Below are 24,558 nucleotides of genomic sequence, written 5' to 3' on the forward strand. Positions count from 1 at the left end.
ATTAGTTCTAAGAATTTATTTATTATTAAATAAATAAATAATTATTAACTTTGAAAGAATTAAACAAAGTTTTTTAATTGAGATTTAAGTGTAAAAAAAAATTAAGTTAATGTAAAAAAAAAATTTAATTAATGTAAAAAAAAAATTTAATTTTTGAAAACTCAAAAATATAATAAATTGTAAGAATCATCACAGAAGAAGAAAATAACGAAAGCTTGGAAATGTTCTATCAACGAGAAACAACGAGGAATATTTATAATCGAATTAAACAGTTTTGTTAATTTAAAATTTTTTTTGTTAAATTAACAAAATTTATTTCCTAACAAAAAATTGGTAATTTTATTTACCAACGAAATGGAAGAAATAAAATCAGATTCAACAGACAAAATTGAAAAAAATTTCCTAAATTTCTATATATATAGAAGACCAACAGGAGCGAATAAATATTTTCTACAAATTAAATAAATTAGATGTGATAAAAAGTGAAAAATCCCCCAGTGATAAAGTGGATAAAAAATTATTTATTTATTAAATAAATAATTTTTGATAAAAAAAAATAAAAATACCTTCAAACCTGTAAAAAAAAAATGTAGTAACATCCTATTCTAGAAAACCTGCGAATTAATTATGCTAAATAAATAAAATTTACTTCAAAGAACAAAATTCACATTACATAAATTTAATAGTTATTAATTAATTGCATTTAATTTAATTGGATTCACAAAATATTTGATAAGAAATATTTTCAAATTAATCAAAAGAAAATATATTAAAAAAAACTTTTTCATATGAGAATAATATTTTTTAAGTAATTAAAATTTTTTTCTTGGTTAATTAAATAAAACGTTCGGATAAATTTATGTTTAAAGTCATTAATAAAATAATAATTATATAATTTTTAAAAAGTGGATAATAATTCCATTTTAATTAAATTTGAAAATTATTTTGTTTTTGCGCGATCCAAGAAAAGAATTATCCTAATCTAATAAGAATAATACAATGATTATATCCACACACTAATTAAGTAAATCGTTCAATTTTTTTTTTTATATAAATTGATAGTCAATTGATTTAATTAGTGATCACTGAGAGATTTTTCTAATTTGTTTCAACCTTGCCTCCTCCACATCAAATTATGGAGACAGGAGGGACTTACATTGAAGATTCCTTCCTTAAATTTAGAGATGCTTTTCCAAGAGCCGCATGTTTTCCTTATGATAAATCATCCTTCGTGTCCATCAGTTGGAAATAGATTATACCTGATTGGAATTCTTCCAAAGTTCCAAACTTTAAATTAAAGCACAACACTCGCAAAATTTTAATAAAACAAAATATAAATTCAAGCTTTTTGAATTTGAATATTTTTAATATATTTCGAATAGAAATTCGAAAGCTTATTTAGAAAAATTAAAAACGCGCACTCACACGAATTTTTATATATTTTAATCATGGAAATTCGTAAAAAAAATTCTATATAAAATTCAATTATAAAATTATTTATTTAATTCGTTAAAATTAAATAAATATGTAATATTGAAAATGAAATTTTTAAATATTTATATATTTTTCTTGTTATTTAATTTCCATGATTAAAATATTTTACACTATCGCACTGATTTTAATTTTTTTTAAGAATTACTACATTTATTAATATATAAAAACTTTATAGCAAAATTTAGAAAAATATATTTTAAAAGCAACACTGACTCTACACTTTATCAAAGGTGGCTTCCATTATTCTTTTCCTCAGGTGGTACTAAAAATGAACAAAAAAAAAACAGAACAAATTAAAAATTGGAAAGAATGAATTAAATGTAGTTCATAATTTTAATTAAATAAATTATCGTTAACGATGCTTTTTAATTGTTTAAATATTAAATAATAAATTTCAATTTAATTGTTTAGCATAATTTATACATATAAAATGCGATTTTTAATAATTTTGCTACTTTTATGAAATAGATTATATAAATTCACTTAAATCTTCCAAAATAATTTGCAAATAATTTTATGATTTTCTTTTCAAACCAAAGTTTATTTTTTTTTTTTTGCAAAATATCAAATTTATTGTTTAAAAACATTAATTTTTAATTAAATATTCACATTTTTAAAAATATTCCTTTTGAATTCTGATATTTTTTATTGTAATTCTGAAAATAATTGACGAAACTTTGAAATTATTTAAGAAATCAATTTTCAAAATCGACACTGAAAAATCAAATTTTTTAAACGAAAATTGTTTATTTTTAAATGTGAAGATAAAATATTAGATAAAAATCCTAACCTAATATTTTGGAATTTCTTTTATTTTTGTTATATTTTTTTATTATTACAGATTTATTATTACTTCAATTTGTTTTAAATTTTTAAAATATTCCTTTCGTTTTCTGATATTTTTTGCTGTAATTCCGAAATTAGTTGGCGAAACTTCGAAATTATTTAATAAATCAATTAATTTTCAAAATAATTACCAAAAGCCACAGTAAAGTAGATGGAAAGGACAAAATTGCGAAAAAAAAAAATATTTTTGTTTAGTTTACAATACAAAGATAAAATATTAAAATATTAGAAAAAAATCCTAACCTAATAATTTGGAATTTTTTTTACTTTTGTTATATTTTTTTAGTTACATATTTTTATAATATTCTAGATTTATTATTACTTTAACTTGTAATTATAGGTTAGAATTCTATGCTTTCTATAAAATAATAATAATAATAATAATAATATATCAATTATTGTCAAAAATTGTGTCGATTGTTTTTCAAATAACAAATTTCTATTGTATTGAGAAACTAATATTTTATATTCAACTTCGGAATAAATATCCGAAAAGGAATATTATTTTACAATGCACAATATATTTAACTAATTGACAATTTTTGAAAAAGACTAGAAAAAAAGACAATTAATAATAATTACTTACATTCTACTTTTTTTGTTACAAAAAGTAAAAAACATAACCTATAAAACTATTATTTTTTTGTAAAAACCGAAATATTTTCAAAAATGTAAAAAATTAATCTAAAACAATAATAATAATTTCAATTCTTAATAATGAATTAATTGTTAATATATAACCTCGATATTTTATACAAAGAAACTTACCGAAGTAGGAGATTTTCTCATAGCTCGCGATCCTTCCGATTCCGCAAAGTCACCGGAGATCCCTTCTCTAGATTACAATCCAAATTTGTGAAAATTTGAATTGTAACTTTACAAGAAGACCGGATTCTTTGCATCATCGGGCAACTCCCCAATATATATGCTCAGGATCATCTTCTCGTCAATCTTTTGAACTCCACCAAGTCCGCTGGTTCCCACAATGCATTGTGGGTCTCCAAATTGACTCGAGCTCAAAATTTTGACTTGCCACCACAAAGGAATCTGCAAAAAAAAAATGAACAAAACTTGTTGAACATGTGCAACAATTTTCCCCATAGGCCGCCATCTTGAAAAATGACATTGTTGCAAAAATCTATATTGCAACAATTTTAACCTACCAAGCACTATTATTGTTAAAAAAATATCTAAAACAAGCTCAATTTCACCACCAATTCGTGAAAATTGCCGAAATATGAGCAAAATTAGCAAACTGCAACAATGACGCTTACGTACACGCCAAAATGCAATCAACATATATCGATCGCCATCTTGCCACTTGAGCATAATTTTATTCATTCTTTTATAAAATATTTATTCATCTCGATGAGGAGAATAGATAAAACACAATAGTTATGGGTAAATAGGCAATACTCACCATTTTTGAAGAAAAAATGCAGCGGAGACATGTTGAGAGCAATGGACGCCATGGCCTTGTGTCGACAGGAATGAACGTGTATTGCAATAGCAGTCCTTCTTGGCTGTGATTGGCTATTCACAATTTCCGGTGTGAGAAAGCATATTCCTTATTGGTGGACAAATTTTACTCGCTTACCAGAGCGCGAAATTAGAGAACGCTGATTGGTGACACATTTACGAATAAAAATCCATTTTATTTTTGGCGGTAAATTTAAATTTAAAAAAATTACAATTCTATTTTATTTCTCTCGAATTAATTATAATAAAAAAAAAAAAATGTTATAATCTGTAAGAAAAAACAACTTTTTAAATAATAAATTATAAATTGATTATAATTATTGTTATTATTATTGTTTATTCAAATTTTTAATAAATATAGCAAATTTAAATAAAAAATAGTAATGTAAATTATTTAATTAATGTTAATAGATTAATTATTTAATTAAATTAGTTTTAATTATTAATTTCGATTGATAAAATACAATAAAAATTATGTTTCATAATTTACACTTTATTAATTCTTACTATAAACAATCATTCTTTAGGCACTGATGATTTTTTAATAGGACCTTCAGATATTTCTTGTTCATTAGAATTTTCCACTTTTTTCGGGATTAATATTTTTGAAAGTGAAATTGATAATAATTTGATATTCTCAGAGAAATTTGGAATTTTACCTAAAATATCTTCATTAAAATTAATAGAACTTGGAATTTCTGCAATTTTTTCCTAAAAAAAATTTTTTATTTTTATAAAAATAATTTACACACAAATTTTAAAAAAAATGTATGTATTTTAAATAAACCTTAGCAGATTCCAAAAATAAATGAAGGGATTCTTTTAGTGTGTCACTTCGTGTTTCTATTGTTTTTTCGAAATCTTTCACATAAGTCGTTTTTTTTCCCTTCTCCAATGATTTAATTATTTCCTCAGATAAAATTTTTATTTCCATAATTTTTTCTTCAAAAAATTTTGCAATTAAATGTAAATCTTCGGTTTGAAAAAATTTTGTCTGTAAACGTTTTTTTATTTCCAAAAAATTTGTTATTTGTTCATGAGAAATTTTTTGCAATCTATCAAAATAATCCATGAGAATTTTTTTCGATTTCTCTGTTTCATCTTTATCCATAATTTGAAATTGTTGAAATAAATAAATTAAAAATACAATAAAGAATGTTTTATTGTCAATAATTGGTAACAGTTTTACAAATTACAAATTTATAATACGTAACGATTAATTTTTTTTTTTTTTTTTACAAATATATGAAGAATGATTTTGTTTTTAGTGAAGCGCTTTTTTGTTTTTTGTTAAAATTTCTACTGAAAAATAAAAAAAAAAATTATATATATTCTTCTCGCATGTTCATTAACTTTAATATATAATATGCATTTTTTTTTTACATAAAGAACATATTGAATAAGTTATTATATCTTATTTACATTTTTTCGAATTTGTTCGTAACTTAAAAAAAAAGGAAAAAAATATATATACCTATATAATATTAAAGTACTTTTTTCACATATATCTCATCATCATTGTTTGAAAAAATACTGAACAGGTGTAACTTTTATATAAAATAAAAAAATATATATACGTCATTATTTATGAAAAAAGATAAACACTTTTTTTTCCTAATTTAACTATCGTACATTTCGAGCCTTGTTTTTTGTAGTCATGTAGGTCTTGTAAGATGAAATTAATTTCTGTAATGAAAAAAAAGGCAAAAATTAATTACATCAATTTCCATTTAAACGAGATTAATATTTAATAAAATATTTATTAGAAAAAGAAAAAAATATATTTATAGTGGAATTTTTTTTTAAATTTGAACAGAAAATTAAAAAAAAAAAAGGAGAAAACTTTAAAATGTTAATTTAAATAAGTTTATATAAAATATTCAACTTACTATAATATCGTTAATTACAGTGTTTGTTGATAACTTATTTTCATGAATAATTAAATGCAATTCAAAGCGATTGATGATATTGAGACTTGACAATATTTTAGGAGCCAATTTTAAAGGCGTCAAGTGAACAGGTCGAACAATTTTATTTTCTACATTTCGAATCACATTTAATGGTGTACTGAAAAAGAAAATAAACAGTGAAATTCAAAAACAAAAATAAATTACAAATGTTAATAAAAAAATAAAATAATATTAAACTTTTAATTCAAAAATAAAATTTTTAAAGAAATCCAATTTTTAATTTAATAAATTAAAATAAAGATTTTAATTAGTAAACGAATATTTATATTTCAATTAATTTAATTGAATAAATATTTGTAATTAAATAATGAATAATAATTAAATTTAAATAAAATAAGACTTACATGTCAAGATCAGCTAGAAGCAAAGGATGAGAATATCTGTCAACTGTTTTAAAAGGAATTTGTACATTAACCATATTTAAGGCTCTCAACATAATACTCGGTCCATTTAAATTCGTGAATGCCTCGACAAATTCATCCGAAATTAACCAGCCTTCATCATCAACGTTCAAAACAATAAGTCTCATCTTTTTGGTTGTTATCGCTGAAAGAAAATCATTTACAAAAAAAAATTTAATAATACAATAAATTTGTTCCAATTAAAAAAGTTTTTAAACTTGCGAAAAATTATTAAAAAAAAAAAAATGTTACTTACGATAAGTGTAGCAAACTGAAGATTTTTCTAACGGCTTAAAATTAGTATCAACATTCAAATCTGATGGAATTGTAAGTGGATTGATCATTTCGGCATTAGCTGGCAATTTATCGTTTATGATTGATTTTGACGAGAAATTTACATAATTTTGATCACCAACAAAAGGATTGGTGTTATGTGAAATAATTTTTTGTAAATTATCACTTAAATTTCCATTTGGAATGTTATTTCCTTTATCACGACTCGTATCATTAGACAATTTATTATTGCTATTTCTTATTGGCATTTCATTAAATTTATTTTCCTTAACAAAAACTGGCGTTGGTGCACGTGAACTTTCTGTGGACGAAGGAAGTGGAAAAGTCGCTGCTGACAAAAGATCAATTTCTGTCGATGATTTTTGATAATTCTGATTTACTGCCACATTAATTGGTAATGTTGAAGAATTTTTTTTCTCGATCAGTGGATTTGGAATATTATTTCCAATATTTGAAATATTTTGCCTTGCCTTTTCAAATGAAATTTTCATTTTATTTTGACAGTTTGCCCTCTCGGATGGATTTTTTGGTTTATTTATCTTAAAACTAAAACCAGTTTTCATCACAGATTCACTAGTCCCGCTAGTTTCAATCGATGGAATTGTCTTCCAATTATTCTTTTCTAAATTATCAGTCTTTTCATCAGTTCCATTTTGATTATACATAATTGGACCTGATTCATAAAATATTTTTGCACCACTATTTACTTGATTTGTACATAAATCAATAACAGGTGAAAAATTATTAATTGGAATTGATTCCGTTTTATTGGGAAAATTGGAATTTTTATTCTCATCTTTTTTATCACTAAATAGAAAAATATCAGAATTTGATTGACAACTATCAATCGATTTATTTAAATACTCGTTCTTTGTTTCATTTATATTTGTCATTGAATCGTAGGGATTATCGAGAAAATCTTTTAAATTTATTCGAGATGATTTAATTTGTTTTGGTGAATTTGTTGAATTAAAATCATTGAGAAATGGATTGGTAGAAATTTTCTTATTAAATTCCGCTGTTTTAAATGGATTTGTTTCTATTTTTTCTGGTGTTTGTGAATTTAATAAAATTGAATTCTTTTTTAAACTTTCACGTTGATTTATTTCTTTATTTAAATTTTTCAAAAATTCCAAATTTTCCGGTTGTAAATTTTGATATTCTGGTTTTAAATAATCAGAAAGTTCTTTAATTAATTTCTCTTTATAATTTAAAATTTCACGATTCTCCAAATCATTGTGATTATTTGTTGTTGAATTTTGTCTCGAATTTTTTGGCTCTTTCAATAATTTTTGAATATTTTCCTGATTTTCGATATTTTCGTTGAATTTTGGAACTTGACGGAATAATTCTTCAACACTAATGGGAAATTTACTGACAACTTGTTGTTGAGTTGAATTTAGACAATCATTTTTATCGAGAATTTTCGATACGATTATTGATGAATCATGTGAATTTGAAAGATTATTAACAATTCGTTGTGCAAGAGCTGTGGATGCTTCCGGATTCATTTGACTTTGAATTTTAATGTACATATTCATAAATTGTTGTTCCAATTGACTTAAATCATTACCAACACTATTGTTGTTATTATTAACAGGATCATTTGATTTTGTCGATTCTTCTGTAATTGAATGAAGTGATTGAAAACCAGGTGGTGGACGTGTTGAATTTACTTCTTTCGATTCTTGAGATTTAATGAATGATAATAATTCTTCATCGGGAAAATCATATTTTTTTGGCAATTTACTCTCCTCGTAGTCGCTCAAATTTTTGAAGTCGATATTCTAAAAAAAAAAAAAAGGTAAAATATTTTAAAGAAGTAAATATTTTTTTCTAAATAAAAGAAAAATATAATGATATTTACAAAAAAAAAAAAGAGAAAAAAATGAGGATTTGTGATGATAATGATGATGAATGAATAAAACAAAAACAGCTTACTTGGGAGATTAGAAGGATTAATTCCGTCTTCTCGGGGTAAATGTCATTCAAAAGAAAGGCATAAAGTTGCGATTCATAGGAGGTGGAGTTTCGGATCTTTAAGTTAGTTAAAGGAATTGTTTACTATTTAAATTACAAATAATAACGGTTAATTACTCGATAATTAAAACTATAAAAATATTCCCAAAATACGAACCATTTGTCCATGAACAGCAAATTTTGCATCAATGAGCCAATCGTTCAAGTGAAAATCGTCATCTTTTTGCGTGTCCGTCAGTGTGATAAGTGCTGAATTCTCCTACAAAAAGAAATGTTGAAAACAAACGTTAAATTTATTTAAAATTTAATAAAAATTAAACTGTAAGAATTAAATTAATATTAATTTTATATATTGAAAAATTTAATATATCAAAATTAAAAAATTACCTCTTCATTCCTTACAACAATTTGTGCAATTAAAGGACAACTGGTGTTTTCTATAAATTTCCAAGTGATGCCCATGTGCCATTTATCGGAATTAAAGGGCCTCACATTATATAGACCACACGGTATGGCTTGAGCTGGCAAATTTGAAAATCGACGATGAAGATAGTATAAACTTTTTGGCTTATATGACTTGATTGTTCCGTAATCGTAAAAATGCACCTGAATTAAAATAAATGAAACATTAACAATTATTCTTTAAAAAAAAAAACATATTTCGAAGATAAGAACAAAAAATGCATTTTTTTTTAACATACCAATGAACTTCCATCAGGTAAAACCGCTTTAATTATCCCTCGATGCCATTTTTTTGCATAAACACACGCGACATTCAATCCTTTATCCAAGATAATGACAGGAATTAGATACTTGTAATATTCATCTTGATAAAATTCACTGAAAACAAAAAGCAAAATTAAAATTACATGAATTAAGTTTCTAATTATCGTTTTTAAAATATGAAATTAAAATTATTTCATTTATTATATGACGAATTTAAAAAAAAAATTCACTCACTGTAATTGGGACATAAATTTTTTAAATTTTGGTTGTCTCTTACGAAGTTGAATCCAAAAGAAAGAGGGATTAAATACTTCGCTCAATATTACTTCTTCGTAATCTTTTTCTACACATAATTCAGAAACAAATATCTGTCCAACTCTTTCATTAAGTAACATGACTCCATCTGGAAATAGTCTATCAGTTACGCTTGGATCCTGAAAAAAAGAAAATTGCCTCTTATAATTTATAAAATTAAAAAAAAAATTTAAATTCTAAATATAATTTATTATTACCAATCGGCTTGGTATTGCTTCTGGATCATCGCCAACATAAATACGATATTGTTCAGCTGAAGAATATTGAGATCGATTATTTATTTCTTGATTATTGATATCGGGCAATGGTTTCTGTACATTATATAATTTATAATCGCCCTTTGGTTTTGGTCGTACACAATGAAAAATATCAGTTAGTTGTGATGCAAATGCAACAACACTTGTAAATCCTAATTCCTCATATTCTAAATTAAGACCACTTTCTTGATGATAAATCTTTGGTAAATCCGCACACCATATTCCATTAGGATGATTTCGTATAATAATACGAAGTCGATCTTTTACACGTGGATTAATTTCAATATTACTTTCATTAAATTCAATATAATTCTCATCTTGAATATCATAACCATTCGAATTAATTCCATTACACGAGGCTTCATTATTATAAATATCATCCGAGTAATATTTTTCATGATTCATTGATTCTTTATGACAATTTTCTTCAATATTTTGTTTTGATGAATTTAATTTATTTGGAGAATATTTTTGTTCATGACAATTTTCTTGAATATTTTGATTTGAAGAATTTAATTTAGAATATTTTTGTTCATGACAATTTTCTTGAATATTTTGATATGAAGAATTTAACTTATTTGGAGAATATTTTTCTTTATGATTCATGGAACATTGAACATCATTTTCAAAGGCATCTGATGATAATCCAGTGTTTTTTTTTTCCTTATTAAATTTTTCACATGATTGTTCAACAAATCTAATAAGAGGTTTGCCGCTGGTTTTTTGCTCAAATTCGGGTGATGGAGATGAAATAGAAATATAACTGAAATCATCATTATCATCATAATCATCGTAATCGCTAAGATAGTTTTTTTCTGTACAATCTTCACCAGTAAAATATTGTACTACAGAAGGTTCTTTTAATTCAGTTTGACAATTATTTTCCGACATAACTGGTACTTGTTTGTCAACATTTAACGAAGCGGAAGAATTTTCTAATCTCGAAGCCGATGAATTATTTACTCTCGAAGGAGATGAATATGAATAATCAAATCTCGAAGCTGTAGACGATGTATTATTAATTCTCGAAGGAGAAGAATATGAATTATTAAATCTCGAAGAATGTGAAGATTGAAATGATCCTGAATTCCATCGTGTTGAATGTAAGCCACAAAATCCCTGAAAAGAGATTTTAGAAACAAAATTAGGAAAAAATAAACAAATCAAGAAAACTAAGAAAAATAAAAATTTTCAATCACTGATAGAAATTGAGAAAAATTTTAAAAAAAAACCTATAAACTAATGCAAACCTGTACATAGCCACCACGAAAAGTTCTTTTTGACTTTCTAATAGGCTTTCGTTTTTTTTTTTGTCCTGCAACAAGAGCACTCAAATGCCGTGTTCGTTCAGTGTCAACTGCTTTCATATATTTCTGATTAAATTTAGTGATGAATTTTACAACATTCGTTAATGATTCCAAAAAATCAATTAAACTATTATAATTAAATTCACGATATGGAATATCTTCACCTTCATATTCAAGATAATCACTACGTAATTGTTGTATAGTCACATCTTCTTTATGTGCTATTAAAATAGCTCTTATTATAGATTCGACTTGTTCACGTCTTTCTTGCGATGGTTGTGGCATTATTTACATTTATTACATTTGATTTACCAAAAAAAAAAAAAATCTGTTTACACACGTGTATTGTTTTTTTTTTCATGAACACCGCACAAATTCTAACCTCAAAAATAAGTTCGATTTTCAATTATTATGAAAGATTTATTAAGTTACACTATTTTCATTTATTTGCAAGCAAAACTAAAGTACTGTTTATTAAACTATATTGTTTTTAATTATAAAACACATTTCACACTAAATAAAATTACCATTAACTTGATGATGAAATAAATCTTTGCAGCGTTTTGTCACTGTTCAACATGAAATGTGCAAATACAGTGAAATTAGAAGCGGAACGAAAATTGAAGAATCACGTGATTTCAATTTAGATAAACGCGCAATGTAAATTAGTGGGAAATGAATACAAATAAAACCATGGATGTTAGTTCAATTGTTTTTAAAACAAGTTTCATTTGAAAAATTGTTAATTCATAATATAGTGTTGTTTTAAAAAATGAAATATTAAATAAATAAATACATATAGTTTCAAATTACCGGAACTTGCTCTGTTTTATTTCAACCAATGAGAATTTATATTTATGAGCATGCGTATTTCGCGGTAATTTAAAAATTTCATATATATTTATAAAATTTAAATAATAAATAATTGAATTTAATTATTATTAATCTTAGGTTTAATTTCTATTTAATTATTATTTTTATTTATAAATAAATTTTTTTAAATAAATTAATAATTATGATAATAAAATATTATTTAATTTTACTATTTAAATATTTAGTAAAATATGTATTAAATAAATAAACAATAATTCTTGTCATTTAAGATCTCAAAAGGATTAAAATCCTAAACTAATTCTTTTAAGAATTTTATTTTTAAATAATAACTAAATGATTTTCCCCATGAAATGATCTTTTAATGACTTTATTGGTACTAGTACCTGAAGTTTGACCCACTTAGTTAATTATATGAGTAAATAATTAGGTAATAATATAATGGACCCATTAGAAAATGGGAGGTTTATTTTCTTTAAATATAATGTAAAAATAATTGCAATTTAAATTAGTTTCTAATTTTCTACATAAAAAAAAAATTTTTTTTTTTTATTTATAGATATAATTAATAAGTTTTGAAAATAAAAATTTCACAAAAAATAAAATGTTAAATAATTGCAAATAAATCTAATTTATTCAAATAATTTACCTGTTTACTGTTGCTTAATAAATCGTCCTCATGAATCTCCTCTTTAATTCCAGTGACTTTTATTTTTTTGTTTCTTATTTCATTTCTTCTTAGAATGTTTTGTAAGAAATTGATATTTTCTTTTATTGTTTTTCTCCTTGGCAAACATGTCTCAGACATTTTGTCAAATTAAAGCTTTTGTTGGAAAACAACATTTATTGTTAAATACAAATAATATAAAATTGTATATATATATATATATATAAATTTATTAATTTCAATTACTTACATTATATATAATTAAATACTTCAAATATTATTTCGTCGGATATTTAATGTAGAAACTAAATAATTTTATACAACAGCCGAATAGCGTGGAATAAACTCTTATCAGTAGATTAGAGGAAACTTTTCGTTTTGTTTTTGTTTTGAATATTTTGATTCCGACATTGCAACCTGTTGCCCACTAGCGACAAATTTTCATACCACATTAAAAAAAATTTTTTTTTTTTTGTTTAATTTTTGCCGCTCTTTTTTTGTTTTATTTTATAATTCTAGTTATTTTATTATTTTATATATATTTTACTTTTTCAAAAACAGCAAGACTCTAAAAAAAAAGGCGTGGAAAAAATAATTTCAAATACACTTTTATTTATTATTTATTTATTTACAAATTTGAAAAAAATTCTAGCAATGTAAAAAAGTTACATTAAATATTTAATTTATAAAGTTAATAACAATTTGTCATATGTAAAAAAATATATATATGTATATCCTATTAATAATTATAATTATTAATTTGATTTGATAATTTTTATTAACTTTATAATGGAGTAGAAAAAAAAATATATATCTATATTAATTTACAAAATATAGTAATTTGTCTTTTTTACAATGCAACGCATTTACATAATAAACAATATCTAATATAATAATAAAAACAAATAATTGTCACTTAATTAAGATTATGAATTAATAATAATAATAATAATAAAAATCAATTGAATGTAACTGATTTGAAAAAATTAAGACGGAAAAAACAGTCTTCAAAATTGTAATCCCACTTTTTAAGGCACATATCTTTTTATGAGACATAAAACAATTTTTCTTATTTCAATTAAAACAAAAAATATTAAATCTTGTATTTATTAAAAAAATTTTTTTTTTTTTTTTAAATTAACTTTTCACTCAAGGAGAAAATTAATTGAAATAAGAGAAACATAATTTTAAGCACTCAATTTTGAAAATAAAAGAGAAAGAGAAATAAAATAATTTAAAAAAAAAAAACAAAGTGCCATGCTTTCAAGATTTTTTGAAAAATAAATTTCATTTCTTATTTTTCATTTTTGATAACATACGCATTAAAGATCCTGATCTTCCTGGCGCTTGAAAAGTAGGTTTAATTTCTTCAATATTATTTTCAGTAGTCGATAATGAATTTTTTGAATTACTTTCAGATTCATTAATGGATTCGATAGTAATTTTATTCGAATTTATTTCTTGTTTCTTTCTGCTCATAAATTCATTGTATTGAAAATTAATAATATCTTGATCATTGAGCGATTCATTGAGATCAATAATTGGTCTCGGCGATGGAACACGCGATGATACCTGTGATGAAATAGATTTTCTTCTTTTCATATTAAATGACGCCATTTCACCGGAGAAACTCATTCCATCCCACGTTCCACTGTCACTAAGCACATCCATATCATTAAAATACAATGGATTTTCATCAACAATTGTATTTTTTTTCTCCAATGATTCTTGTGTTGATTCATCCTCGATGGATAGATTTTTTTCACCTTCATCTTCTTCTTCTTCTTCTTCTTCTTCTTCTTTAATTGAATATTTTTCATGAATTGTCAATTCATTTTTTATGGATTTTTTCTCAGATTCTGAATCAGATAATTCGTCTGAAAAATCATCGGAATCTAATGATTCGGAACTATTTAAAACTTGTATTTTACTATTTTTTGTGACGTTGTCTTTGATGGAAATTTCCGTTTTAAGAATATTATTTTCTTCTTTTTCTTCATCAAGCTTTAAATCAAATAATAATTTTGTTACACATTTTTCTCCATTTGTTTCGAGTGTTTCTCTTTTATTTTCCACAAGTTGAATATTTTCCTTATTTTCTTCAATTATTTTAATTTCTTTCATTTTCTCCTCGAATTTCTCAATAGTTCCTGTTACTTTTTTCGTTATGTTTGGTGTTATTAAATTTGCCGTACTTTTAAAAATATTTCCATGTATACGTTGAACTAATTTCATTGATGGCGATATTGGTGTAATGTTTGATTTAACATGAGCCGAAGTTGTAAAATTAAATCTCTTCTCGTATAAAATTGAATTAATATTAATATTATTTATAAAACGGGATAAGTCAGTTTGAATGAGTGAAGTTTTGACTTTAGGTTTTATCGAATTTTTTGGTTCTTCTTCTTCTTTTTCTTCTTGTTTCTCTTCCTCTTTTTTCTCTTCTTTTTCTTTATTTTCATTCACCAATTTAGATTTAATTTGAGATACGGTATTTTTAATGTCACATTGTTTAATATTTCTTCTAATATCATTCCAATCGATTGGTAACATTTGACCGCGTCCTCCTAATTGGCTTCTTAAAGTACCAAAATCGGGTATTTCTTCATCTAGTGATTTTTCTTTTAAATGAAGTGGCGTACGAGGCGGTGAAACACTATCAGAAGTTGAAGAGCTTAAACTTGGATGTTCAGAAATTTCTTTTATTTTAGTTTCACGATTTATATTATCGACTCTCTTCTCTTCATTTAAATTTTTCTGAACAGAAGACTTTTGTTCACATGAATTCGTCGTATTTAATTCCACTGAAGGTGGAGATCTTTTCATATATCTTAAAAGCATTTCTCGTCTTGATGTTATTTTACTCGATGTAGATGAATTTGTATTTGATGCAATTAATGATTCCGTTGTATTGACATAATCAGAAGAATTGGAACTATTTACAGACGATGATAAAGGACTCAAAATATTTTCCGCATTCTTTTTCTCCTCATTTTTTGAAATTAAGGCCAATGTTCGTCTTAAAACTTTAGGACAGGACATTTGTTCGTCTTTAACATTTTCCTGATGATGATGATGATGATTATGTTGACTGGTGGATGATTGCAAAGTATTTGAATTTTTTGATTTTTCAGCTAATTTATTTTTGATTGATTGTGGAATTTTTAAATCTAAAAGAGAAGGAATTTTCTTAATGTTTCTTCTTTGTTCTTCCTGAGAATTATGTTTAACTGTATTTTCCATTTTTCTTGAAGAATTAACAGATATATCCGAACAACTAAATTTAAAACTTCCATTTAATAAAGGCTCATTCGTATTGTTTGTGATGTTTGTTGTATTGTATCCTTTATGCTCGAGAGATTTTTTGTAATGACAAAAACTAAAATTTCGATTATCCTTTGTTTTAAATCTTCCAACACTTGCATAACCTTCGGCTATCAACCAGTCATTAATATACAAATCCTCTTCAGAATTCGTGTTCACTAATGTTATTACGGACGAATTTTCCTGCAATAAAAAAATTATTTAATATAATTGAATGTTATTAATAAATTAAATGTAAAAAAAGTGTTTTTAAATTAATAATTAAAATATTACCTCTTCATTTATTGAGCTAATCATCGCACACAATCGTTTCTTTTGTGTTTTTTGGGTAAATTCGAAAATAATGCTTGGCTCCCATTTTTTTTTATCAATCGGTTTTACATTATGTAATCCGCATAAAATCGCCTGCGCTGGTAAATTTGAAAATTGTTTATGAAGAAAGAACATGTCGTTGACGCCATAAGTCTTTACCGTTCCATAGTCATAAAATTCAACCTGAAATTAATAAAATACAATATTAAATTCTGACATAAGCGATTTTTTTTTAAAACAATATACACAACAAATCTTTAGCAACTTGGAAGAATTATAAAAAATAAAATTAAATGATCAAAAATTTTTTAAACTTACTTTGACTCTTCCATCAGATGTTACAGTTTTAATAATAGCTCGATGCCATTGATTCTCAAAAATACAAGCGACATTTAAACCATCTTTCAATAAAACAGGTGCAATTTGGAACTTTGTTTTATTTTCTTCATAAAATTCACTGAAAAAGAAAACAATTAAATTAAAATTTAAAACAAAAAAATTTAAATAAATATTATTCTATACAAAATGTAATCTAAAAAAATAATTTAAAATACTCACTGTAATTTATGCATTAAATTCTTAAATGATTTTAAATTTTTTATCAAATGAAAATAAAAATGCGATGGTGTAAAGACTTCACAAATCACAATCTCCTCATAATGATTTGATTTACATAAATTTTTAACCAAAATTTGCCCAACAGACTCAGTGACACTCATCACATTATCGGGAATAAAATTTTTAATAGCTCTCAGTTCCTAAAATCAAAAAAAAATGTTCAAATTTTTCAAAAAAAAATATATAAATTGTAAAAAAATTAATTTCCAATATTCTTTTCACTTACCAATTTACTTGGAATTGCTTTTAATTCGATATTATTATTAATAGAATCCTGATTATTTGAATTTGTAATTTCAATCTGTCGTCTTATTCCTTCAATAGCCGGTCGTGGATTTTTTGCATTATATAATTTATAATCTCCACATTTATATATTTGAACACAATGAAATACATTCGGAAGACTTGAGGCAAATTCACGAACACTCTCAAATCCTATATCCGTATAATTGAGAGATGCACCAAAAGTATCTACATATATTGTTGGTAAATCTCGACACCAAATTCCATTAGGATGTTTTTCTATCAATTGACGTAAACGTTCTACGATTCTTGAATTAATTAAAATACTTGACATTTCTCTATTGTTATCATCAATTTCAAAACTGTTGTCATTAACATAATTCTTATCACAGGAAGTAGTTGAAACTTGATGCGATTCTTGATACAATGTCTCAGATTCAAAAGTTTTATTATTATAATTCTGTCGTTTTTCATGTTGATCAACGTAATTTCTACGTTTAAACTTGTCTATAGATTCAGGATCATCATAATTATAATCATCATCATTAGAACGATGATTATAATTGCTATTTGAAGAACTTGATGTTCTCATTGTTCTCGTAGAATACTGAAATTAATAATTCTTATAATTAAAATCGTTATTCAAACATTGATAAAAAAAAATATTATTACACAGTTATTTTAACACTTACAAAGTAAATTTAAACAAAATAAAATAAATTAAAATACACGTGACACGTGAGAAACACGCTGCGGCTTGTTATGGTCATTAAAAAAATAAACTACAAAGAAAGGTATATACTCGCAAATCAGTATGCAAACTTATAGATGGCATTGCAGTCATTTACATAAAAATTACTTTTTTTTAATACAAATTAAATAATTCCATTTATTTCTAAACAGGTCAATAAAAATAAGTTTTTTTTTTAATTATTTAAGTAAACACCACATTATAGAACAAAAATGTAAAATTTACATTTTATTGCAATAATTATTACTTAAAGATGTAAAAATAATTAATATATAATTGCAAGCATTATAAAAAGTAAAACTTACATTTTTGTAATTATGTCCATTCGATTGACGTTTTTTCGACTTTTTAGCGGGTTTTTGACCAGCAACCAAAGCACTGATATGACGCGAACTTTCAGATTCTATTACACGCAACAAAACTTCTCCATCTCTTTCGATAAATCTCAAATCATTTTTTAATGACCGCAAAAAATCAGATAATGTTTTAAAATTAAATTCTCTAAATGGAATATTTTCCTCTTCGAAATTTCGATAATCTTTTTTTAATTCCTGAATGCTTACAGGTCCTTTATGAGTAATTAAACACGATCTTATTGTTTTTATCACATCTTCAAGTCGGCTATTCGATGAGCACGCCATTTTTCATTAATAATTAAAAAAAAAACAAACAAAAACGAGTACGAAGAATAATTACACTTGTTAGAATTTAAAAACAAAGTTTAATTCTAACCTTAAAATCAACTTTGCTCACAATTAAATGAAAACTATTGGGTTCACTTAATCGATAGTAAACAAACAGTAAAAATAAATCATATTTTGTCAAAGGTTAAAATTTTTTACAAGGAAAAATATGTAAATCGCGAACAATATGAGTTAAATAGCACGTGTTACTTGTAACAACTTGTCACCAAGAGTACACAATAAATAATGAAGAAAAGAGGTGGGTAGTTCGCCATTTTTAAATTAACCCCCACTTTTTTTTTCTCTTTTTCCTTCGCAACCAATCACGACCATGGACACTGCACTTGCGCAATTTTGAATTTCCGGATTTTTAAAAATGTATTTCTTTTTATTATTCAATTTGTTGAAATTAAAATAACAAGAGTTATGTTAAATATAGCAATTGTGAGTTTTTTTAAACGTGCCACGAATTATAATCTTAGTATATTTATTTTATTTTATTTACTTTAATTACAACTAAATTTAAATTTTCTGGAGGATATCGTGATTGGTTGGATTCAATGATATAATAATTGTGATTGGATAGATTTCAATCTTACCTTAATTATATATTGTCTATGGGCAAGTAATATCTGTCACTTTAAACTTTTCGGTTTATAATGTTTTGTTAAAAAAAAAAGGCAAAATAATGAAAATAATTGAACAAAATTGACATAATGTTTAAATGTTGATCATAGATTTTCTATTTTTCTTATCATGTAAGTAATTTACTGCAAAACTATATGTAAAATATGTAATTTTTTTCTCATTCTTTAAAGTTAACCTCAAAATGTACGTCAACAATAAGTTACTGCCGGTATTTTGTTATAATTATATAAAAAATATAAAATATTCGGAATTTGTTTTAAAAATAAGAATTAATTACTAATCTTAATTTTATACATTTTAATAACATGTATAATTTTTAATATTTTTCGAAACAATTATTTTATACTATACTAAAATAATTTTTTTTATTTTTATTCGTTTAACTTGATATCTTAGAGGAAAATTTTATTGAAATAGTATATTTATAGTAAATATTGGAATAGTATTTTTATAAACAATTTCTAAAAAAATGTTCTTTTCATTTCTATATAAATAATTTTTTTTGTATTCAAATGCAGGAAAATTATTATTGTAGAATATTATTAATTTGCACTTACATTTTTATAATTAAAAGGACAGTAAATTATTTTTTTTAATGCGTTTCTATAATTTTACTAATTTTTTAAATAAGTTTTTTGTTAAATAAAACAAAATTATAAGAAATTTACTCACGTGGTTATAACGATACATATAATATATAAACGTAACACCATGAAATTTTGATATCAACTGATTGTGAGAAGTCCCAGACGCGTTTCTTATTTACAAACGCATGAGGTCATATAATTTTTTTTTCCATCGTAAGCATTTAACTCTATCTACAAATACAAAAATTTATTTTAATTCTGATTTTCATTGATGAGAAAATAATTATCATATATTTATATATTTATTTTTTTAATTATTTACTTTTATATAATAATAATTTTTATAAAATATGAATATAATTATTAAATTTTATTAGGTGGTAAAAATAATAAATTTATCTTGATAATAGTTATGCAATTTCCCTAAGAAAAACTTTAAACTAAAATTAATAATATTTTAATGAGATAAACTGTCGAGACAACCAGTAAAGTTTCTTTGTTATTCTTAATGAGATAAATGTATTTAAAGATCATTTTAACAATTTGAGGAAAATCCTCTTATTATGATTATGAAGACATTTTATGACTTAGTTTTTTTTTTTTTGTATATTACAAAGTTTATTTAATTTTATATATATTTTTCCAACAAATTGAAATATTAGAGAGAAATAAAATTGCCTTTAAAGCTTAGGGGGATGTAATGTTAAACCGCGCAAACTCGAAAATAGTATGCAAGTGTTCATATAATAACATCGTGCATTCTTTAAAATGTTCAATACATTTTATTATATATTCAAAGAGATTTATTTTTTATTCTAATTAAACGTGAGTTTAATAATTTAAAAAAAAAAAACCCCCGAATTGTACGGTTAAATGTCGGTTAAACGTAAAAAAAATTTTATTTAACTTATTATACTGATAAGCTCAACTTAAAGATCGCAAAGTGCCATATATACATTGCATATCAGTTGTGTGTGGTAAGCTCTCTTTGTGCCTATATATATATATATATATATGTTGCACGATGCAGAACCCCTCGTAAAATTTATTATAATAGAGAGCAGCTGTCATTTTGAATACAAACATTATTGCGGCGTGACGTTCGTCTCTCTCATCGTATAAAATTTTTTTAGTGATTTTTTTTTTCAATAAAATAATAAAAGAAAAAATCCCAATTTTTTTTTATAAATTAAAAAATAAATCATCATTTTGCAAAAAAAAGAAGAATAAATGGCTCCATCGTGCTTTGAAGTGATTATTGTTGTTTTTATTCTTGTGTTACCATTTCTCTACGAAACAAGCCGGACATTCCGATATTATTTCAAGTTTTCCATTTATTATGGTTTTGTTATGTTTAATTCGGTATTGTTAATACCATTCTTTTGTTTCCGTGCTTTCAACGTTCGAAATTTGGTGTAAGTATTTCAAAAAAAAATTATTTTTCTAGAGACAATTTGACATTTGTATTATTTTTATATATTTCTTGCTATTATTAGTTTTTATAATTGAACTTTTATCACACATATCCATCATCATCAAGGCTGAAAAATGTTTATCGCTAAATTTTACTCTTTTTGCAATATATAAAATAATTTTCTTCGTTAATCGATAATTTCTTGTTTCGTTAATAAATTATAATTTTGCTTCTTGTTATAATTTATGCTTCATTATGCTCTTATCGTATATAGTCTTATTCTTTTTTTTTCCAAGCCAATGACCATCGACCCTTTCATTCACTTAATCACTTAACATTTCCTAGTTTAAATTGATCAATCCTTAGAATTGTTTATTCAATTCTGTCTAATTAACAAAAGTTTGATATTATTTAAAAAAAATTATTTTTTTTTTCGTATAATTTTTATTATTTCTACATATTTTCTAATTATCGATGGGTATATTTTTTATAATTATAAATTGTTAATAATAATAATAAATGTCAAATTGTCATTAAATAATATTATTAAATTAATTAAAAAATTATTTTACAGTGTTGCTTCGAGTTTTTGTCATCATGCAAGTTATTTACTTGGATTACGTTGGGAATTAAGGGGAAGGGAAAATTTGGAGAAAGAACAGGCATGTGTAATTGTTGCAAATCATCAAAGTTCCTTGGATGTTTTAGGAATGTTTGATATATGGCCAGTTATGGATAAATGCACTGTTATTGCAAAAAAAGAAATTTTATACGCCTGGCCTTTTGGAATTGCCGCATGGCTAAGTGGTCTTATTTTTATTGACAGAATAAATTCGGAAAAAGCACGTAGCGTAATTAATTCATCAATCAAAACTATCAAAGAGAATAAGGTAAAATTAATTTTTTCCATATATTTTTCGTAGGTAAGATTTATATTTTTTAAAATATTTTCTATATAATATTCATCGCTATTTATATAAACACAGGTGACGATATATGATTAAAAAACTGTCATTACATTCACAATATTGAAATCAATACTATACGATCCGTTTTATGATATTATATTTCAAAAGTAAAAGTAGTCATTTCATTTAGAAATATGTAGCTAAAAAAAAAGTTTCTAAGAAAATAATAATTTACTAAAAATAATTTATAATAACATTTTTTATGATTTGTAAATTATAAAGGTAGATAAAAAAAAGTATAAATTACGTCGAAAAAAAAATTATAAATAGATTTTTTTATTATTGAATTATTTCAGATAAAATTATGGTTTTTTCCTGAGGGTACAAGACGTAATACTGGTGTAATTCATCCTCTTAAAAAAGGTGCCTTTTATGTTGCTATCAATTCACAATTACCCGTGCTGCCTGTTGTATTGTCTTCTTATTATTTTCTTTGTAAAGAAGAAAAACGTTTTGATTCTGGTAAGTTGTAATAAAGATTGCATAATTAAAATGTACGATCTTTTAAGTCAAGGTGTTATAAATAAAAAAAAATATTTTTTACATTTTGACGACACTAAGCAAAAAGAAATTGAATAATTTTTTTTTTTTTTTGCTTTTAGGACGAATAATTATCACGACTTTGCCTCCAATTTCAACGGAAGGTTTAAGTAAAGATGATGTCGAATCATTAATGGAAAAAACCAAAGAAATGATGATGGAAACGTTACGCGTGACAAATTTGGAAATACAACAATCATTGGCAACGAATACATAACAAAATTATTGATTTAAATTTAATTTATTGAATGACGGTAAGGTAAACTTGGAAAAGAGGAAAAATGATAAATTCTTAAATAATAATGTTAAAGGAGACGCAATATAATATATCTATTATAGATAATTATAACATCTCCATGACGGAACCAAAGACTTAAATCCAATTTTACCAAGTACTGATTTACAAGAGATAGGGATTTCCATTTTTTAAAAATGTCAAGGTCTTCGAATAAAATAACATTTTCTAGTTTTTATCTCATTACATTTTTTTTAACATTCGAAACGAATCTTGCATAAGAGAATAATTTTGAAAATAATACTTTTTTTTATATATATTAACGTGATATAAATACTTCCTCTTTCTCTAAAATTTTAAAATTTATTATTTTTATTATTTCGATTATGTCAAAAAAAAAAAGATTCGTTTCAATGACCAAATATCTATGTAAATCGTACAAATTACTTCGTAAAATGCAAATAATTATTATTATATACCGTCAAAGCACAAATCAAAGTTGACTTGCAATATCTAATCTTAAAAAGATTTTTTTTCAAATTTTCTATTCGTATAACTATATAATATTTAAAGAAAACAACATTCTTTCGATAATAAAAATTTATTTATGATTTGTTGAAATCAGCTAATAATTTATAAATTGAGTATTACGAAACCAATGTTTTAAAGTATTAGTAAAATTTAGAATTTTTCATACTTTTCAATATCACAATTTGTGAGTATAAATAATTATTGAAAAATTGATTTAATTTTGAAAGTAGAAAAAATGTCAAGGACATTAGTCAATTATAATGTTTCGATTTAAAAAAAAAATAATTAAAAATGTTTAATTATATTTATGATTTTCAATTGCAATAATTACAGTAATTATTAAAATATAATATACATTAATTTATTTTTTATTTTAATTACGATTAATTAAATTTATAATTAATCGACTTAAAACTGATATTATTTGTTAAGTAAATGAGGCAACATTTTTTTTTGTTTTTTTTTTTTTTTTTTTTGAAATGTGCTGTGACTATCGTTACCATTAAAAACGTTTGACGATTAACTTTGGTAATTTATATGTAATTATATGTAAGTCAGTGTTGGGTAGTAATTGGTTTCTTTTACCTAATTAAAAAAAAACAATTACTTTCTTAAGTAATCAATTTATTTTATAAAAAGATTTCAATTATTGTTTTATTTTTCTTATCAACTTATTTATCGTTTTTAACAGGAAAATTTTTTTTTCAAAAAAAACAAGTAAATTGTAACAATTGTTTTTGTTGCAAAACTAACTACTTTTAAAAAAAAAGTAAATTACCCAACACTGATTAGTTTATTGAAAAAAAATTACCAAAAAGAAAATACAATTATTTAAATTAAAATTGTAAATTGATTTACATTTTATAAAAAATTAAAATTTGTAACCAAAATAATTGACAATTTTAAGAATTAAATAAAATGAAAAGAAATGGACTTGCTCTAATTTCTATAAGCACTGATGAAAAATTAACACTTGCAAATCGCTCAAATGTGAATAAAACAAAAAATTAATAAATGTTTTCATCTCTGTATCGTGAATTTTTATATCATTTTTTTTTCTAAATTGACTAAAAATATTTTAAATATTTTAAATATTTTAAACCAATTTTAAAATATTCAAAAATATTTTTGAAATAT

General features: G+C 23.8%; 3 protein-coding genes and 1 long non-coding RNA gene across 9 annotated transcripts; 1 reads left to right on the top strand and 3 right to left on the bottom strand.

Annotated features, from left to right (window-relative positions):
* Positions 1 to 1,590: 1,590 nt before the first annotated feature.
* On the bottom strand, positions 1,591 to 3,953 carry LOC127280242 (uncharacterized). The gene is made up of 3 exons (XR_007842815.1): positions 3,761 to 3,953; positions 3,109 to 3,387; positions 1,591 to 1,756 (listed from the first exon to the last, which is right to left on the bottom strand). It is a non-coding gene; the product is annotated as an uncharacterized LOC127280242 (long non-coding RNA).
* A 1,001-nt stretch (positions 3,954 to 4,954) lies between these two features.
* On the bottom strand, positions 4,955 to 12,976 carry LOC127279982 (uncharacterized). Of its 4 annotated transcripts, XM_051302648.1 has the most exons (12): positions 12,818 to 12,976; positions 12,550 to 12,723; positions 9,703 to 10,881; positions 9,425 to 9,624; positions 9,166 to 9,304; positions 8,852 to 9,070; positions 8,622 to 8,723; positions 8,426 to 8,521; positions 6,447 to 8,271; positions 6,134 to 6,335; positions 5,709 to 5,886; positions 4,955 to 5,505 (listed from the first exon to the last, which is right to left on the bottom strand). In XM_051302648.1, the coding sequence occupies exons 2-12, from the start codon at positions 12,706 to 12,708 to the stop codon at positions 5,443 to 5,445; spliced, it is 4,362 nt and encodes a 1,453-aa protein (XP_051158605.1). In that variant the 5' UTR covers positions 12,709 to 12,723; positions 12,818 to 12,976; the 3' UTR covers positions 4,955 to 5,442. The 4 variants fall into 4 exon arrangements, with proteins under 4 accessions (XP_051158605.1, XP_051158607.1, XP_051158603.1 ...); XM_051302650.1 differs by lacking the exons at positions 12,550 to 12,723; positions 12,818 to 12,976 and adding an exon at positions 11,597 to 11,659; XM_051302646.1 differs by lacking the exons at positions 12,550 to 12,723; positions 12,818 to 12,976 and adding an exon at positions 11,013 to 11,647.
* A 333-nt stretch (positions 12,977 to 13,309) lies between these two features.
* On the bottom strand, positions 13,310 to 19,934 carry LOC127280109 (epidermal growth factor receptor substrate 15 homolog). 3 transcript variants are annotated; one of them, XM_051302935.1, is made up of 6 exons: positions 18,121 to 18,748; positions 17,048 to 17,671; positions 16,762 to 16,961; positions 16,522 to 16,660; positions 16,165 to 16,386; positions 13,310 to 16,074 (listed from the first exon to the last, which is right to left on the bottom strand). In XM_051302935.1, the coding sequence occupies exons 1-6, from the start codon at positions 18,454 to 18,456 to the stop codon at positions 13,855 to 13,857; spliced, it is 3,741 nt and encodes a 1,246-aa protein (XP_051158892.1). In that variant the 5' UTR covers positions 18,457 to 18,748; the 3' UTR covers positions 13,310 to 13,854. The 3 variants fall into 3 exon arrangements, with proteins under 3 accessions (XP_051158892.1, XP_051158893.1, XP_051158894.1); XM_051302936.1 differs by lacking the exon at positions 18,121 to 18,748 and adding an exon at positions 19,819 to 19,934 and having other exon boundaries at positions 13,312 to 16,074; XM_051302937.1 differs by lacking the exon at positions 18,121 to 18,748 and adding an exon at positions 17,757 to 17,828 and having other exon boundaries at positions 13,312 to 16,074.
* Positions 19,111 to 24,459, top strand: LOC127280114 (1-acyl-sn-glycerol-3-phosphate acyltransferase alpha). Its single transcript, XM_051302944.1, has 5 exons — positions 19,111 to 19,256; positions 20,791 to 21,148; positions 21,722 to 22,037; positions 22,412 to 22,577; positions 22,718 to 24,459. The coding sequence occupies exons 2-5, from the start codon at positions 20,964 to 20,966 to the stop codon at positions 22,870 to 22,872; spliced, it is 822 nt and encodes a 273-aa protein (XP_051158901.1). The 5' UTR covers positions 19,111 to 19,256; positions 20,791 to 20,963; the 3' UTR covers positions 22,873 to 24,459.
* The last annotated feature ends 99 nt before the right edge of the window (positions 24,460 to 24,558 follow it).

The sequence above is a fragment of the Leptopilina boulardi genome, unplaced genomic scaffold, assembly GCF_019393585.1.
Source record: "Leptopilina boulardi isolate dan_hultmark-lab unplaced genomic scaffold, ZJU_Lbou_2.1 LbouV2_229, whole genome shotgun sequence".
In the NCBI taxonomy this organism is placed as follows: domain Eukaryota; kingdom Metazoa; phylum Arthropoda; class Insecta; order Hymenoptera; family Figitidae; genus Leptopilina; species Leptopilina boulardi.